The sequence below is a fragment of the Candida metapsilosis genome (genome assembly GCF_017655625.1).
Source record: "Candida metapsilosis strain BP57 chromosome Unknown scaffold2, whole genome shotgun sequence".
NCBI classification, from domain to species: Eukaryota; Fungi; Ascomycota; class Pichiomycetes; order Serinales; family Debaryomycetaceae; genus Lodderomyces; species Lodderomyces metapsilosis.
Window position 1 is genome coordinate 1,681,462 of NW_027138160.1, and position 16,837 is coordinate 1,698,298.

General features: G+C 38.0%; 6 protein-coding genes across 6 annotated transcripts; 3 read left to right on the forward strand and 3 right to left on the reverse strand. All coding sequences in view use genetic code 12, as the record gives it.

Annotated features, from left to right (window-relative positions):
* Nucleotides 1-85: 85 nt before the first annotated feature.
* On the forward strand, nt 86-3,037 carry SEC5 (exocyst subunit; the record flags this gene model as incomplete). The annotated part of the gene is made up of 1 exon (XM_067691039.1): nt 86-3,037. One exon carries the CDS (start codon nt 86-88, stop codon nt 3,035-3,037), a length of 2,952 nt encoding a protein of 983 aa, XP_067549444.1.
* A 1,801-nt stretch (nt 3,038-4,838) lies between these two features.
* On the forward strand, nt 4,839-6,317 carry LPD1 (dihydrolipoyl dehydrogenase; the record flags this gene model as incomplete). The annotated part of the gene is made up of 1 exon (XM_067691041.1): nt 4,839-6,317. The coding sequence occupies one exon, from the start codon at nt 4,839-4,841 to the stop codon at nt 6,315-6,317; it is 1,479 nt and encodes a 492-aa protein (XP_067549445.1).
* A 46-nt stretch (nt 6,318-6,363) lies between these two features.
* Nucleotides 6,364-7,938, reverse strand: I9W82_002211 (uncharacterized protein; the record flags this gene model as incomplete). The annotated part of the gene is made up of 1 exon (XM_067691042.1): nt 6,364-7,938. The coding sequence occupies one exon, from the start codon at nt 7,936-7,938 to the stop codon at nt 6,364-6,366; it is 1,575 nt and encodes a 524-aa protein (XP_067549446.1).
* A 753-nt stretch (nt 7,939-8,691) lies between these two features.
* I9W82_002212 (uncharacterized protein) lies at nt 8,692-11,151 on the forward strand (the record flags this gene model as incomplete). Its single annotated transcript, XM_067691043.1, has 1 exon — nt 8,692-11,151. One exon carries the CDS (start codon nt 8,692-8,694, stop codon nt 11,149-11,151), a length of 2,460 nt encoding a protein of 819 aa, XP_067549447.1.
* Nucleotides 11,152-11,286: 135 nt separating this feature from the next.
* Nucleotides 11,287-12,717, reverse strand: EMP46 (Emp46p; the record flags this gene model as incomplete). The annotated part of the gene is made up of 1 exon (XM_067691044.1): nt 11,287-12,717. One exon carries the CDS (start codon nt 12,715-12,717, stop codon nt 11,287-11,289), a length of 1,431 nt encoding a protein of 476 aa, XP_067549448.1.
* Nucleotides 12,718-14,201: 1,484 nt separating this feature from the next.
* I9W82_002214 (uncharacterized protein) lies at nt 14,202-16,553 on the reverse strand (the record flags this gene model as incomplete). Its single annotated transcript, XM_067691045.1, has 1 exon — nt 14,202-16,553. One exon carries the CDS (start codon nt 16,551-16,553, stop codon nt 14,202-14,204), a length of 2,352 nt encoding a protein of 783 aa, XP_067549449.1.
* Nucleotides 16,554-16,837: the final 284 nt, after the last annotated feature.

Here is a 16,837-nt window from a genome sequence, read left to right on the forward strand (position 1 = left end):
TTCCAAATTTCCAACAAAAACTTATTTCGTCACACCAAAGACCTTTCAGCAGCAACACCACCACCTCCACAGCCACTCCCCAAAAATGCTTGATTTAGAACCTTCGTCTGAGCAATTGCTATCCATATATGGGCTAAATACGTTGCGTCCAAAAGATCGCAGGGATTTACGAAATATTGACCAGTCATTTCCGGAAAGCTTGTCAGGGCTCTCTGTTGAAGAATCATTTAATCTCATGAAATCAATTCTCACGTTGGAAGATGAAACCACCGATGAACGTGACCCAACTAAAGGTCAAGAGTTGGAAGACCCATTGAAGGGACGTGGCTCTAACATTTTGTCTGATCTTGTCAAGAGAGGAATCATATCGTCACCGGTTGATCCTATGGTAAAGGAGTATTTGATTAGTTCACAAACATTCAAACCTTACAAATATTTAACTACAATTCACAAGGACACCCCATTGAAGGTCTTGGATGAGTCGTTGCACTTTTTGGACAAGAGTATTCAATCATACACTAGAGATTTACAAGCCTCTCTTGATTCAAATATCACCACTGCTTTAAATGTCAAAGTGAAAATGGATGGAACCTTGCAAGAATTTAAGGAGCTGAAAACAAAACTGCAAGAGGACAAAGACACGTCAAAGTACTTTAATCCACAGCGACATAGGTTGAAACCAGCTGATGGTGCTGGTAATGGGGAAATATCATCAGAGCTTGAACTGTCGTTGAACACCTTGGCAACCACAAATACCTTGATGATAAAACCAATTGTTGAAAACAAGGCTAAGGAAGATAGGCTTAACGTTGTGTTGGAGTTTATAAAGTCAAACGCTTTCTTGTTTAATATACCACGCAAATTGATCAATTCACTTGCGACAAACGATAGCCACCAATTCATTGATGACTACACTCAGTATGATCGAGAAAAATTGCATGTATTGAAAAGAATTGACAAATCTTATGAAGCCGATGTTGAGAAGCTTAAACAAGCACATAATGGTGTACCTGATGAAGCTGCTCTTGCTAGCGTGACCAAGCTTAGACTTCTGAAACTCACCATCATTGCAAAAGTGTTTGATCAAATAGAAGCAATTGCTAGTCAATTTAGGGATAAAACTTACCAAGAACTATCATCGTTGGACCATGAGGCTAGCAATAATCAAAGTTTGGTTAGCGGGGCCCATTCTCGCAACAAAGACGACCAAAAGTTTATGAGTTTGGTAGCCAACTTGTCCAAAATTGAGGGTGCAAATGGTGGTACTGGCCAATCTGATCCGATAGCTGTGTTTTTAAACAAGCAAATTGAGGTTTTGGTAAGCGACTTTGAATATCAAGAAAAGAAATTTGATACAAAGTTTGTTTTGATGCAGCAAAAGTTGATGGACTATGTCGCCTCCTTAAGGGCTGAAAGAAGACAAGGTTCTCATTTAAGCTATATTTCAGAAAAATACGAAACTTACAAAAATGAAATCAAATTAGCCAAGAACAAAGAGGAGAAGATGCTGGCCATAGATGAAGCATTTGAAAGTGGCGATTCCCTAGATATCAGTTTGGTTAATGAAACATGGTTGGTTTTGATTAACTTTATGAGCTACATGGAAACAATCTTTATCAAACTAGTTGGAAAATTTGCAAACAATTACTTCAGCTATTATAACTTAAATGTGGATTCTAGCGGCGCCATTCGTAATAGATTCTTTCAAGCAATAAGTGAGGCGGTGGATTTATTGGTTAGACTTTTCCAATCAGAAGCTACTTCTAATGAAAACAAAGAAATGAATAATTTGGAGTCCTTGCCTATAAACTACAGACAATTTGTTCCTTGTTATTCCAACTCCTTATCTACTATACACCAATTGAGTATAGTTCAAACAAAAGTTAATCGTGTGTTGACGAAATTGGGTGTTGCGATAACCACCATTGGGAATGTCAGCAAGTTTGAAGATACCAACAAGCAACTAAAGGCTTTGAAAACTGCTTCGCTGCATATCAACCAAAAGATTTTGGAAGCTATTTGCTCTACGTGGATTAACGATTGCTCTCAATTTTATGATTTAGAAAATTGGAAGATTGAGGATAGGTACAATGCCAAAGATGGTTCGTGTACAAAATTGGTTAACGTGATTGAATATTATCAATTGTACATGATTTCCAAAATAAGCCGAGTCATATCCAGCAAAGAAAAAGGAAACCAAGAGGAGTTGGAGGTGAGTATTGTTGCTTCTTACCCAAGCAAACGAGTACTTATGAGTATTGAAATTCAATTTATGAGGACTTTAAATATTATTGTGGACTCTTTGATGAAAAAGTATAATATTGACCGCCTGTCGCAGACAAAGAGGAAGAGCTCCAGTGTCGAGGTGTTTAAGATCCTTACTGTGAATAACTTGGACAAATTATCAAGAAGCACATACCCACTTTTAATATTTCAATTTGACCAACGATTCGGCAAAGACTTGTCCAAGCAAAAGCTCAAATTATTTGCAGACATTGACAAGGCTAGTTTGACTATACTTGATGACATTTTGACAAACGAAAAAGAAGTGATTTTTGCAGTTACAAGTGGTTTTTTCAATCACATATCTGAAATTCAAAATGATCCAAACTTTGAAGTGAATCTCTTGTCAATTGACGGCTTTGTGTTTGAGGTCTTGATGCATTTTGTTAAACTCGTCCATAAACTCAAACCATTGACGAGTGGAGACATTTTCATCACAATCATTAATGAATTGCAATATAGTTTCTTAAAGGGTATTCAAGATGGGTTACGGAATGTCAATGTACGCAATGTTTCCGTATTACACAACTTGAAGTTGGACTGCAACTTTTTGCATAGTGTATTTGAATCGTCGAAGGGTCTCAGATTGAATGATTCAACTTTTAGCTTGTTACAAAATCTATTGGAAAATATAAGCACTCAAATCAGCGAATGTGGTGCTCCTCGTAATGGCGAACAATATAGCGATGCTTTATTCAAGGAGAAGTTGAAGACATACTTGAAATCTTCCAAAGCACAATTTGAATGCTTTTGAGATCTTGCGAAGGGAAGATGGATTAAATTACTGTAGTAGTTTTACATACTTGAGATATAGCCGTAGGGCCCATAAAGGCTCAATAGAAAAACAGGATGTAGATACAGTTGTTTTGATTTTTCTCTTTCAAAAATTGAACTGCTTATTATTGAGCAGATGCGAAGGGCGTAGAAATGGCGTATAGATCTTCAATGAATTACAATCCTTGCATAGCCAAAAGAGGTGTAATTTTTTGTTTGTTTGTTTGTTTGTTTGTTTGTTTGTTTGTTTGTTTGTTTGTTTGTTTTGGTTGCAAACATAATCCACCTCATATGATTTCAACACTTATTGCCGTAAAAATTTACAGAAGTGGAGGTGACTCGCTAGATGGACCTGTGAGACTACTCGTGTAGAAATAGAGTATCAGTTCGTAATATTTGCAGCCAAAAACTGAAAAAAAAAGCAAGCCCGACGCGGGACTCGAACCCGCAACCTTGAGATTAAAAGTCTCACGCTCTAGCCGATTGAGCTAGCCAGGCTATTTTCAAATTTTTGACTCCTCTGTAGTTCCAAATAGGACTATATTTAGTCACGTTTATGACTGATCTGAATTTTGAAGATGTATTCCCTGAAGCTTGAAATCTGTTTAAAATGAGCTAAACCAGTCTACAGATATATTAACTGGTCAATCATTTAGAACTATGAGTGCTTGGGTAATATTGCGGATATTAAATGTAATCAAAATGTGAGATCTATTTTTTGGCACTAAATTACTAACAACAACTAAGTAATATTTTGCAACTTTACAAATTCATGCAAAATAGTTCTTAAAAATAAGAAGAGTTGAGTTCAATTGCTTAGACAAACGTAGCAGAAAGCATTCGGAAGTGTCTAGTAATACACCTAGCCGAGTGACACAATGAATGTTGGTCTAATGACCAGCGGTTGCAAACAGTGAATATTCAAACGATTCAACTTTTCTGTTAGTACAGCACGACAAATGAGCTTCCAGTAGACTTCGATAAGTCGATCATACAGTTTCCAATCTTCATCATTAGAGAGACACCACTGGAAAGCCTAATAAGTCTTGTTCTCAGAAGACGCACTCTTCAGAAAGGTAGTGAGATATTGTGCTGCAAATCGTAACCTTTTGCTTACTGATTGACTCTTTTAAACTTTTGACATATAGACCCGGCTTGAACTTCTCAAAGGTGCCCAAAGCTCGTTTAGAGTGAATATCCGGTTCTTCCATCGTTTTTCGGAGGCAAACTTTATTAAATGACTCAACTTCTTGAGCAACGGCATAAAGTTAAATGTATAACTACGAAAAAAATGACACACCTTGAGATGACGTCCAGTTTATCTTTTAATCCTTTCATCGTATAGGTCCCGGAGATTTATCTGATATTTGATTACTTGTTTGTGCTACCTATATTCACCGGGGTAGTGTACTTGTAACCAGAGTCATTGAGTGTTTTAAACTCCGAGGAAATGACTCCTTTGCTTACAAATACAAACATGCACTTAATTAATCTACCGCCGAGACATCATTACAGTATTGTAGCGAGCCCTTTATATATGACAGGTCTTCCTTTCCCCTGTCTTCTTATATATCTCTCTCATTTATGAGATATTTAAAGTCGGGAGTTTAAACACCGAGAGAGAAAAGCAGCTTTTCATTTTTTTTTAAATTTAAATTTTTTTTTTTTTTACTTTTTTCGTTTGCCAATCATTGAAAGGAAAGCTAATTTCAAAACTTACAGACTTAAGTGAATCTTAATATACATATTCATTTAATCACCAATACACACACACTTTCACCATGTTGAGATCGTTTAAACCAACTTCAGTTCAACAAAGGTTTGCTCAATTCGTTAGATTTGCATCCACAAAGAAATACGACGTTGTTGTCATTGGTGGTGGTCCAGGTGGTTACGTTGCTGCCATCAAAGCAGCACAATTGGGCTTGGACACTGCATGTATCGAAAAGAGAGGAGCCTTGGGTGGTACTTGTTTAAATGTTGGTTGTATTCCATCCAAATCTTTATTGAACAACACCCACTTGTTGCATCAAGTTCAACACGAAGCTAAAGATAGAGGTATTGCCATTGATGGTACCGTTGGTGTTGATTTTGCCAAATTGATGGCCGCCAAGGAAAAATCCGTAAAGCAATTGACCGGAGGTGTTGAATCATTGTTCAAAAAGAACAAAGTCGAGTATTTAAAAGGTACCGGTTCATTTGTTGATGACAAAACCGTCAAGGTTCAACCAATTGATGAAAACGCAGAACCAATCGAGGTCCAAGCTGACAACTTTATTGTTGCTACTGGATCTGAACCAACCCCATTCCCTGGAATTGAAATTGATGAAGAAAGAATTGTCACCTCCACCGGTATCTTGTCCTTGAAGGAAATTCCAAAGAGATTGGCAATTATTGGTGGTGGTATCATCGGTTTGGAAATGGCCTCAGTATACTCAAGATTGGGATCAAAGGTAACCGTTCTTGAATTCTTACCAGCCATTGGTGCCGGTATGGATGCCGAAGTTGCTAAAACTACCCAAAAATTATTGTCAAAACAAGGATTGAACTTTAAGTTGAACACTAAAGTCACAAAAGGTGAAAGAGATGGCGATGTTGTCAAGATTGAGGTTGAAGATGCTAAATCGGGTAAGAAGGAAGATATCGAAGCTGATGTTTTACTAGTTGCTATTGGTAGAAGACCATACACTGAAGGATTAAACTTGGAAGCCGCAGGTTTAGAAAAGGATAACAAGGGTAGGTTAATCATTGATGATCAATACAAGACCCAAAAGGACAACATTAGAGTTATTGGTGATGTTACTTTTGGACCTATGTTGGCTCACAAGGCTGAAGAAGAAGGTATCGCAGCAGCAGAAATCATCAAGAATGGTCACGGACATGTCAACTACGCAAACATTCCTTCCGTCATGTACACACATCCAGAAGTTGCATGGGTTGGATTGAATGAACAACAATTGAAAGACCAAGGAATCAAATACACTGTTGGTAAGTTCCCATTCATTGCCAACTCTAGAGCTAAGACCAACTTGGACACTGATGGTTTTGTCAAGATTCTTGCTGATGCTGAAACTCAAAGAGTCTTGGGTGCTCACATCATTGGGCCAAATGCTGGTGAAATGATTGCTGAAGCTGGTTTGGCTTTGGAATACGGTGCTTCTGCTGAAGATATTGCAAGAACATGTCATGCCCACCCTACATTATCTGAAGCATTCAAGGAAGCTGCCTTGGCTGCTTACGATAAACCTATTAACTTCTAAGTTTAGATAAAAAAAAAATAAATATTGTACGCTATATACATTTGATTTAAAAGCCAATTGGGTTTTGGGAATTTTTAGGCAAAAGAGCCATAAACTTGTAGATTTTCCCCATTTGTTCCTCATCAGTTAGTCTCTTGTATGCTCCGTAGATTTTATCTTGCAATTCTTCGTTGCCATTATTTTGTTTCAAAAGTTGATCAATTCGGTAACCTATGCCGATATTATGAAGCCAATCGCCTTGATTCACCGGTCCCTTAATGTCAACAACATTTTCAGCGAGGTTTTTCAAGTTTGTGAAATCAACGTCAATGGATAAGTCAACTTCTCCTGGCTTGTAAAACGGAGAAACAAATTTGTGCTTGTAGATGCCTCTAAGGGAGTTTTCAGGAATTTGGTCCACAACACCGTAATCAATGATTAAAGCAGCTCCCAAAGAGTTGACATTATCTATCAATTGTGCAATTTTTAAAGTGTAGAGTTCTGCATCAGGACATATTTCAATTCTCGTTTCAACTGGTAAATCCTTGTACCTCTTGCTGAATTTTGGAATCATTGAAGCTGGCGTTTCTTTTGGAGATATCGTCAAATGAAATTCAGTATTCAAAGTGGGATCTGTTGAAGCTTTTGGTGAGTCTTTTTCACCACTTTCCAATTTCAACTGGGTATTGACGACTGTGGGGGTGTCTTCAACAACCAACTCTCGCCAACCTTCTTCTTTCTTTATGAAGGACTTTATTGGTAAAGCATCAAAGAATTCATGAGCAATGATATAATTGGCAAGTCTATGTGACTCGTCTTGCTTGATATCCTTTTCGGTATCAACCCAAGTGATAGTGTTGCCCCATTTGGTGGTAGATGTATTAAATCCTTCTTCAGTTGTCTCAAACGCGTTTTCCTCATCGCATAGTAGCTTGTACTGTTCATTTCTCAAAACCTTGGATGCCTCAATCATTACCACCTCAACATTAGGTTTGACCTTGCTAACTTTTTGCACAAATCTATTGAAAGTCTTCAACACATCATTAATTAGGGTTCCTTTACCCGGACCAAACTCAATAAATCTAATATGATTTGGTTCTTTTTGCGACTGCCATATTGTAAAATACCAGATCCCAATCATTTCACCAAATACGGATGAGATCTCTGGACTAGTAATAAAATCCCCAGTTTTTAGATTCAATGGGTCTCTCGTAGTATAATAACCGAAATCGGGATGTGTCAAACATTGTCTCATATAAGAGCTCAAAGAAATAGGTCCAGTCAACTTGATGGCCTGTCTGAAAAAATCAGTTAAGTCCTTAATTGAATCTGGAGAAGCAGCTGGCCCTTGCTCGGGAAATTGAGCCAATTTTCCAATATTTTCTCTCACGTTGTGGTCCCCCTTAATTTCTCCTTCTAATTTAGCAATCTGTTCTTTGATTACTCTGGCTGCTTCTTTATACTCTTGTTCGGTGAATTGTCCAAAGTATAAACCATCTTTATGTGGGGGAACATTTGTGGATGGGTCTTTTGATTGCAGCTGAGGTTTTGCCTTGAAATTGTTGTCATAACTTGAAGCAAGGTATCTTTGCGTAAGTCGAGTGAAAGCGGTAGTTCTCGGTTTACATAATTGTCTGAACATGATGTACAGGCTTGTTGGGTTTTAGATGGGAGATCAATCAAAGAAAGGATAAAGCAACGGGCTTCGATGATCTTCTTTCTCTATGCGCTACCACACAAGGGTTCTTCATATATTGAAGGGCCACGAATTGTTCATTTCTCATTCCTAGACAGAGGACCCACTTTGCCCATTTTTGAGGCAGGACGTACCTGAACAGCCTCATCATAGGAAGCATGGATATATATGACAATGGTGTCACAATAACCCAGTAAACTTGCGCCATTTGTATCTTTGATTCAGCGTGGAATGCAACGCAAAAACCACATCCCAATTTATGACATATACACTATGAAAAATCTTACAAACGGAAAAGAAAAGAAAAGAAAAGAAAAGAAAAGAAAAGATTTTGGTCAAGGAGCTTTACTGGAGTAATCAGGAGAATCACCACACATCTACAACCCTAGGCAATCTTTAATCTTGTATGAAACTTCAAATATCAAATATAGATTATTTCTGATATTTTGTGACACCAATTTGAAAAAAAAAAAAAATAGAACAACAACAACAAAAACAACCAAAAACACGAATCTTTACTACTACCAAATTTCTCTGTTTTTCCTTTTCTTTTCTTTTCAATTCAGATTCTCAATTCCCAAACTAAAAGATCTTATAACTTTATAAAGACAATCACATTCTTTACTAGAGAATACTACTATAACTACTATAACAGAAAGACATTCATAGACACCACTCACTTTTTTGGATCTTCCCCTGATGTCATTTGCGGAAAATTTCTGGACTCAAGATTATAACCTGGGGTTTCAAATCTTATTTGGACAATTGAATGAAGGAATACACGAAAATGATGACTTTATAGACCTATTCAAGAAACGAATGGAGCTGGAGATGGTATATGGTACTTCTTTAAAGTCTATATCAACAAATGCCAGGCCCAGTAGTAAACGTCAAACTAATGATGATTACGCGTCCACAATCAAAAATGCTTACACTGAATTGCATGAAAATTTCAACAAACAAGGGCAGTACCACTTGGACATAGCAGAAAACATTGAAACAATGGTCCTTAAACCATTTGAAAAGTGGTGTAAGGAACACGAACAACGAATTGGGTACTCCACATCAACCATTAATGCCAAGTACAAGTCATTAAAGTCAATGCAAGCACAAGTTGATAAATTGCAAAAGAGATATTTCAACAAGTGTCGAATTTTGGAAGAGTTCAAGAGCCATTATTCAGAAGAGGAGTTAAACGAGGAAATGAATGACTCTGAATTTTACAGGAAACTTTCAGGATCAAATGTGGTGGAATCCACAGATGAAGATGCCGACGAAGAAGCGGAGACAAGCTTTGAATTTACTTATGCCGAATTCAGTTCTAAGCAGATGGAAGCTCTTTTGAAGCAGATGTTGATTGGTATACCTCGTACATCACACAAAGTTCCCATTTTGGGAACCTATCAAGACGTGTCTACTGGAAGTTCCATCACGCAATGGATTCTTGACAATGTCCCTGAAGTTGAAAAAAATCTCGACAAGGCAGAAAAGTTTGGTCAAGATTTGATAAAGTATGACTTTATTAAAGTTGTTGGATCAATGGGGAAATCATTTATAAATTCTTCACAGTTTTTCTATCAATGGAGACAAAATGCTTTTGATGTGGCGCAGATTATTCCAAACGGAAATGATGGTGGTAATAATCGTTTTTCTAAAAGCTTCACCACATTCAACTTTGATGATGTGAAGGAAGCAATGGGTGTGAGTGGTGTTGATTACTCCGACAAATCGCAGTACCCCAAATTGCTCAATGATGTCAAATCTTTGGATACTCTGTACTTTGAGAAAGTTAGGAAGCTTGATGCATTGAGATGCGAGTTTGAAGAGCTCGTTATGGATCATTTAACTTTTATGCAAAAGTGTGAATTGGATCGATTGAAAGCTATTAAGAAAGTCACATTTGATTTCATTGCAAGCTTTGCAAATAGAGTCAAACAATTACAAATGGTTACAGACGAGCTAGTACTTTTAGAGGAGACAATTAACCCTGTTAGCGACTTGAAATTCTTGATTGAAAATTATGCTACTGGATACTTTAAACCACATGTTACATTATATGATAACTACTATGACTCAAACCTTAGACAAACGTTTGGTGTTGATTTGAATGTCAAGTCTAGACTAGATAAGAAAGTGGTTCCAATTATTGTACAATGTATCTTGAGCCACTTGGACCATACATACCCCGATTTGAAGAATGACGAAGAGCGAATCAACATCTGGACCCAACCGGTTCATTTATCTAATGTACATAAATTACGATCACAACTCAACGACTTGTCGGACCCAAGCAAAATTTCAGAGATACTAGTCCAAACCAACCCAGTGGTTATTACCAACGTGTTGAAGTTGTATTTATTAGAGCTTCCAGATTCATTAATCCCACACAGCTTTTACGATGTAATAAAGTTGTTGTACATCAACTATCACGAGGAGTCACAAAAAGCAACTCGTATCAATGGTCTTCAAAATGTTTTGTCTGAGTTGCCAAAATGCAACATAGCCACCCTCGATGCCTTATTGACTCATCTCAAAAGGTTGATTCAGATTATTGGATCCAAGGATAAGGAAGCTTCAAAGAGCTTGCAAAGTGCTCTCTGTTTGGAGTTTGGCAAGTTGATATTGCGTCCAAAAATTAGTGCTCATTCTGAACTTTCCAAGAGTAGTTTCAATGATAAACATCCTGTAGCCACCATACAGGATTTGCTCAAGAACAAAGAAACTATATTCAACGAGCTTAGGAGAAACAGCACAAAAAAGTCCAACAGCGCTTCAAATAGTCCCAATGTTAGTCGTAAAGGCTCTGCCACCGGATCAACACAAAGAAATTCACCAATTGCACCAAGTGCTACATTAGCAGCTAAATCCAAGTCGAGATTGGAATCCAGATTGAAAAATGCTATCAAACGGAAAGGAAGTGACCAATCTAGCGATAACCCAGAGGAGGCAGCTGAAGCAGAAGCAGAAGAGGTGGAAGCTTCTGTGCAACAAAATAATTCTGACAATACAGTCCAACCTGAATCTGAAAGTAGATCCAGCTCAAGATCTGGGTCCACAACTCCTCCTCCACCTCCTTCTAAATCTCCAACGCCGCTAAAGCGTTCAGAGTCGCCCAAAAAGAAGAGGTTGTCTTCGATGTTATTAGATGAAGTGGAATAACACCCCCAGAGAGAAATGAATGGCGTGATGAAATTGGTGGGCTCTACTTGATCAAAATTGAAGCTTTAAAAGTTAGTGTAGTAAAATAGTTTAACGATGTGATCTCTATATTCATGAAGCCCCCCTCTATACCCTCTATAGAAGCTTCGAATGCTTGATATCGTGTCTGAGACGATATACAAACACAACCAAAGCAAGCAATACTATCATCAAGGGAATAAAAAACCATTTAATCATTTTATCTAATGTAGAGTCTGATGAAGTCACGTCGTGTGTCGATTTTTGACCCAATTGATCATTTTGTTTTCGATATTGATGTTGCACTTCTTTGTGCTCATTCATTAACAAATCAACTTTTTTGCCAATTTCCTCCATACCGTATTGCTGTTCTCTGACTTCGCCAATAACTTTATGGTTAAGGTCTGACACAGCTTGAAGTAATTGAGCATACTGTTGAACAAATGTTTCCTTTAATTCACGAATTGTATCACGTGTCTCTTTAATAGCGTTGTTTATATCAGATTGAGACAAGATCAATCCATCAATCTGGCCATCTTGATCGTTTGAAGAAGATGGAGGGTTGACGCTTTTGGGCAAGTCATTCACCAAATACTCCAAGTGACTTAATTTGTTGAGAATCAACAGCAAGTCGCCACTTTGATCGGATCCACCTTGTTGTTGTTGTTGTTGTTGTTGCGACTTTTCCATTTCCTCTCTATGTTTTCTAGCTCTTTCCATTAAAGACTCCCTCACAATATTTGGCCTTACAGGATCCTGGTTCAGTTGTGAATCGTCAACAACTTTCTTGACATCAACCTTCAATTCACCATCAACCATTAACCCATGATCGTCAAGTGCATCTTCAGTCAACTTATCCCATACCTTGATGGCTAAAATTTCAAAAGTTTCTTGAGATTGACTATTTATATTACTAGTGATTCCCAATTTGAAATTTTGATTTTGAGGTAACTTGATCTTGTCAGTTTTGAAACATAGATTATTGTCCACTTGTACTTTGAACCAGTTGTCGCTGTAAGATATTCTCAATGTGAATGGAACATCACTTTCCAAATACCTAAATTGACAATCACCAATACTTACATCAAGTCCATTTTCAGCATTATTTGTCCCATCATTGTTGAAAATCTTCAAACCTTGAGTTTCTGCATTGTTAACTGCAAACCTGAAACCATCATATTGGTCTAAACTTTTACTTTTGGCATCATCCAAAAGCCATATATTCAAGCCATTATCAGAAAACTGGATATCTTCGGCCTTACCAGATGATCTGAATACAACTTCAGTAGTGAACTCCTTTGAAGGGATGAAAGATTTCGACCAAAGCACACCACGATGTTTCATCAATAGTCTCCCTTGATCAAATGTGACTCCATTACTGTCGTAATTGTTTATTTGCGATATACTTTCAATAGTTAACAAGTTGGGCAATGATATTGATTCGAGAGTGAGATCGTTGCCTCTACTATCTTGTTGGTCTATTTTGAAATTCGGTATGACGGCAGCCACAGTAACTGCATTTAATAGAATAGATTTAAACAGACGCATTCGTTACTGTTATAAGATGTGTTTTGGTGTGTGGTTTTTAAGTTGGCAAAAAAGAACACCTTATTCCCAAGTGAAAAATTCGTTGATCTTGCATTGAACTAAACCTTTTTTTTTTTTTCAGTTTACGTAATACATATCATATCATACACGTCTCATTTTAGAATGAAACAAAAGACCAGTGGAAATGACAATGACATGGTTATATCATGATTAAATATCAATGTACAGAGAGAATGGACTGGATTCTTAAACAGACAAAACCTGCGTCTACTTTTCACAATTAAATGGTCGCAGCGGTCGAGGACTCTTTGAAAATGGGGTTGGGACTTGAAGAAAGATAAATTGGAGTTCCCTTGATGGAATAAAGTAGAAGAGATATAGAAACCCATTGATGGCATCGAATGCAAGCACAAGCTGCTATGTCAGAAGACTGATTTTTTTATTCGATTAGCAACTCTGGAACCCCAATTTGAATTCTCAACACAATAAGCCACTGCCTTGTCAATCACACCCACTAACAACTCCTAGAGAGAGTTGCAATGTAGAAGAGATCCTCTGAAAAGATGGAACTACAAAAGCATCAGTTATAAATTAAATACAAAAATATAAATTAGCAAGAATTGAAATATTGATACCAGTGGACACCAAACCACTAACTATCTTTTCAATAATAACTGATGCACGGAAGTAGACACCAGTGGACACCAAACCACCAACTGTCTTTCCAATAATAGATGGTGCTTGGAAGTAGACACCAGTGGACACCAAACCACTAAATGTCTTTCCAATAATAGCTGATGCTTGAAAGTAGACAACAACCACTTCAAGTCCTTGTAGCAACAACAATATCGTAGCTTTTCTTTATGAGCAAACCAGCACTAAGTTAAAAAATTTTTTTCTGGATAGCAATGGCAGAGTCAAATGCGCCGTCAGATTCAAATAAACCAAATTGGGGACCAACAGTCGAGTCCGACAAGTGTGAACATCGATACCCTTTAAATTACCAGGCTCGATAACTGTGTCTGGAAGATGGTGGTTTTTAAATACATCTTCCTCTTCGTTCCTGATTCATAGGTTAGGCTTCATACGAGCATCAGCTGGTAAGTTTCAAGGGTCAAAAGGTACTAATCCTTATCTAAATGCCCCTCTCCGCCGAGAAAATCACCGGCGCTGCAACTAGTGCAACACCCTAGTCATGATAGCCTCAGACAGGGCCACTTCGATATCTCAATTCCCTTTATTACCTATCCCCTCCCAACATCTTCTCCCTCGTTCATGCCAGGTCTTTAACAGGGACACTAGAATTTTGTCTTTATTCCATTCGGGAATCTCTGTTCACTCACCCGTTTGTCATCGGCCAAGTCGGATCCCAAGCGGCTTACGTCCTCTTCGTGGCAGCACCCTCTTCTGCTGCATCCCCATCTTTACCTTTTCAAACGCATAAAGTGGGGAGTATATAAATAGCAATGTGCTGGCCGAGTGTTTTATACTTGTTGTAGCAAATCATCTCCATGGTGACCTTCAGGTCCTCCCACGGACGGTTGAGCGACTTCACCCTGGACAAGACGTTTGCGTCCATTTAAGGGTAAACGAAGCGGAGTAAACTCAACCAGATCTTTGGATTTGCTTTCAACATCACCACTTGACACTTCTTCTTCCTCTGTGTCATTCTCAACAAGTGGTTTCAAAGACTCGGGTAAATCGTCGTAATAAATGACCGACAATTCAATAAGCTCATTCAAAAACAGCTTTAACTCGATATTGTATTCAGTTTGTTTACCAACAACAGGCTGGGAATCTTCTTCATCCACAGCACTTTTGTATTCATTCGAAGGTAAACGGGAGGGATCAATCAGATCTTTCATGTTGTCGTTATTTGGGACCACTTCTCCAGCAGTTGGACCAACTTCAATCCTTGTATCTGCTTCATCTGTAACTTCATCACCATATATTAAGGTGACTCTCCTGTGGTAATGCTCACCCATAAATTCAGTGTGAGCAGACAACAATTCCTCCTTCATCTTTGCAACATCATGAGATAGCTTGATCATTAAATTTAAGTCGTTGCTTCTCTTTTCATTGGACGTCAACTCAAGCTGGGCAGCACCATTAGTAACTTTGGTGGCAACATCATCATAAACCCCAGCTGCAATAGCTGTCTCAAGTATATCGTTCTCCAATTTTGCTAAGCATTGGAGAATATCGGCATGTTCCAACAAAAATTCCTTGTATTCGATATCAAGTAGTAATAAAAGGACTTTGTTTATTTCCGGAATTTCAGGTGTTCCAGCATCATTGTGGAGCTTCAATGCAGGCTCCTCGGATTGGTCAGTGGAAAACAGCTCGCTTGCTTCAATTTCTTCAGCAATTTTGGGGCTGTTGATTTCCAAGACATCGTCAATAACATTCAACTCATGTTCACTATGAGTGGGCACTTCCCCCTTGAATAAGCTCTCAACCCTACTGCGAGCTCGTTCAAATGCAATTCTATTGCCTTTGACTTTAATAACCGGGGTGGCCACTTGTTCTTCAATCACTGAAGTATCAGGACTGATAACAGAACAATTGTATCCAGCTTCTAAAAATGACAAGACCGCTGGTTGTTTTTTGCATACTCCTGGGATTTTAATTGTATCTCCCTTAAATCTGATTACCTTGGAGGCCACTTGTGCAACATCAAAAGGTTTGGCACCAGCAAAATAACTGTTGGATCCAGCTTCTAAACACGTCAAGACAGCTGGTTGTTTTCTGTAAACTCTTGGGAATTTAATTGTATCTCCCTTGAACCTAATAACCCTTGTAACTTGTTTCAAAGGTTTAGCACCAACAACATAGTTGTTGGATCCAGCTTCTAACTTCTTCAAGACCGCTGGTAGTTTCTCAGCGCATGGAGTTTCTCGCACTGATTTGTTTTTAGCAATCAATTTTTCATCAGAAGTAGGTGTAACTAAAGGATGAGTGGTGGTTTTTTCAAATTCATCAACAGACTTTCCATCTCTTCTGGATAAGTCTTTCCTGTGTTGAAGTCCCAACTTCTCCGCATCATTATTTCCAGCGGGTTTCTTGGAACAGAATGAGGTATTTTGAACAATTTCGTTGTTCCACTTCTTGGTCAACTCGTTTTGATACTGCTCTTCTAATTTATTTTGCAAACGTGTGTTGTTTGCGATGTAGCTAAAAGATGTTTCTGAGATGAGATTGCACCATTTCGTGCTCAACTCTCTCTTCAATTGACTCGAGACTCTATCGCAGTTATCATTGGCTTTAGATCTCAAAGATGAGTTTTTGCTTTTCTCACCAATAACTTTATTCTTTAAATTGGCACGTGATGACACAAACTCTTTTTCCTCCTCACAATTAGTAAAAGTGTTGCCAAATCTTGTTGATGTCTTAGCGGTATCAAATTTCATCAACTCTGGTGCATCAATCTTATCAACTCTCAAAGACCTAACCAGTCTTTCATACTTCTTCTTACTCTCTGACACAAACAAACGTGAATTGGTGTTTTTTTGTTGTTTGTATTTTTTTGTCGTCAATTTAGAATTATTACCACAAATGGATTCAATAGCTGCTTTCTTGGTGTGATGAATAGCATTTTCCGAATGGTAATATGGGGCGGTGGTGAATGTAACAATTGAACTGGTGTCATTCAATTGCTTGTTTGATGGGTGTGGTTCTGGAATATAAGCGGGTAAAACAATGGGGGATTTCGAATGCTGGTGACGGTTGTTTGAAGCTTGTGCTTCGTTATCAATCATCCTCGCTGGATTGAGGTTTGAACCGACGGTGAATTTACGCAGGCCTTTTGACTTATTGGCGGCGTAAAGTGATGGCATTCTACTGAAGGGGGAAAGAAAGAAAGAAAAAGGAGGTAAAAGTAAAAGTGTTGCAAAGTTTATTTTGGTGGCTTTATATAGTGATGAAAATAAAGTAAGCACTGACAGTAAAATTACGAATTACAAGCTTGTATACAATTTAGAGGAGCTCTAAACCAAGACTAGATACTCAGATTAGATATGAGACTCTGTAGATGTAAAATGGTGATGATAAAGATTCAAGAGTATACTAGTTTTATGACACTACACAATGTACCACCAAATATTACTCCTATTTCACTCAG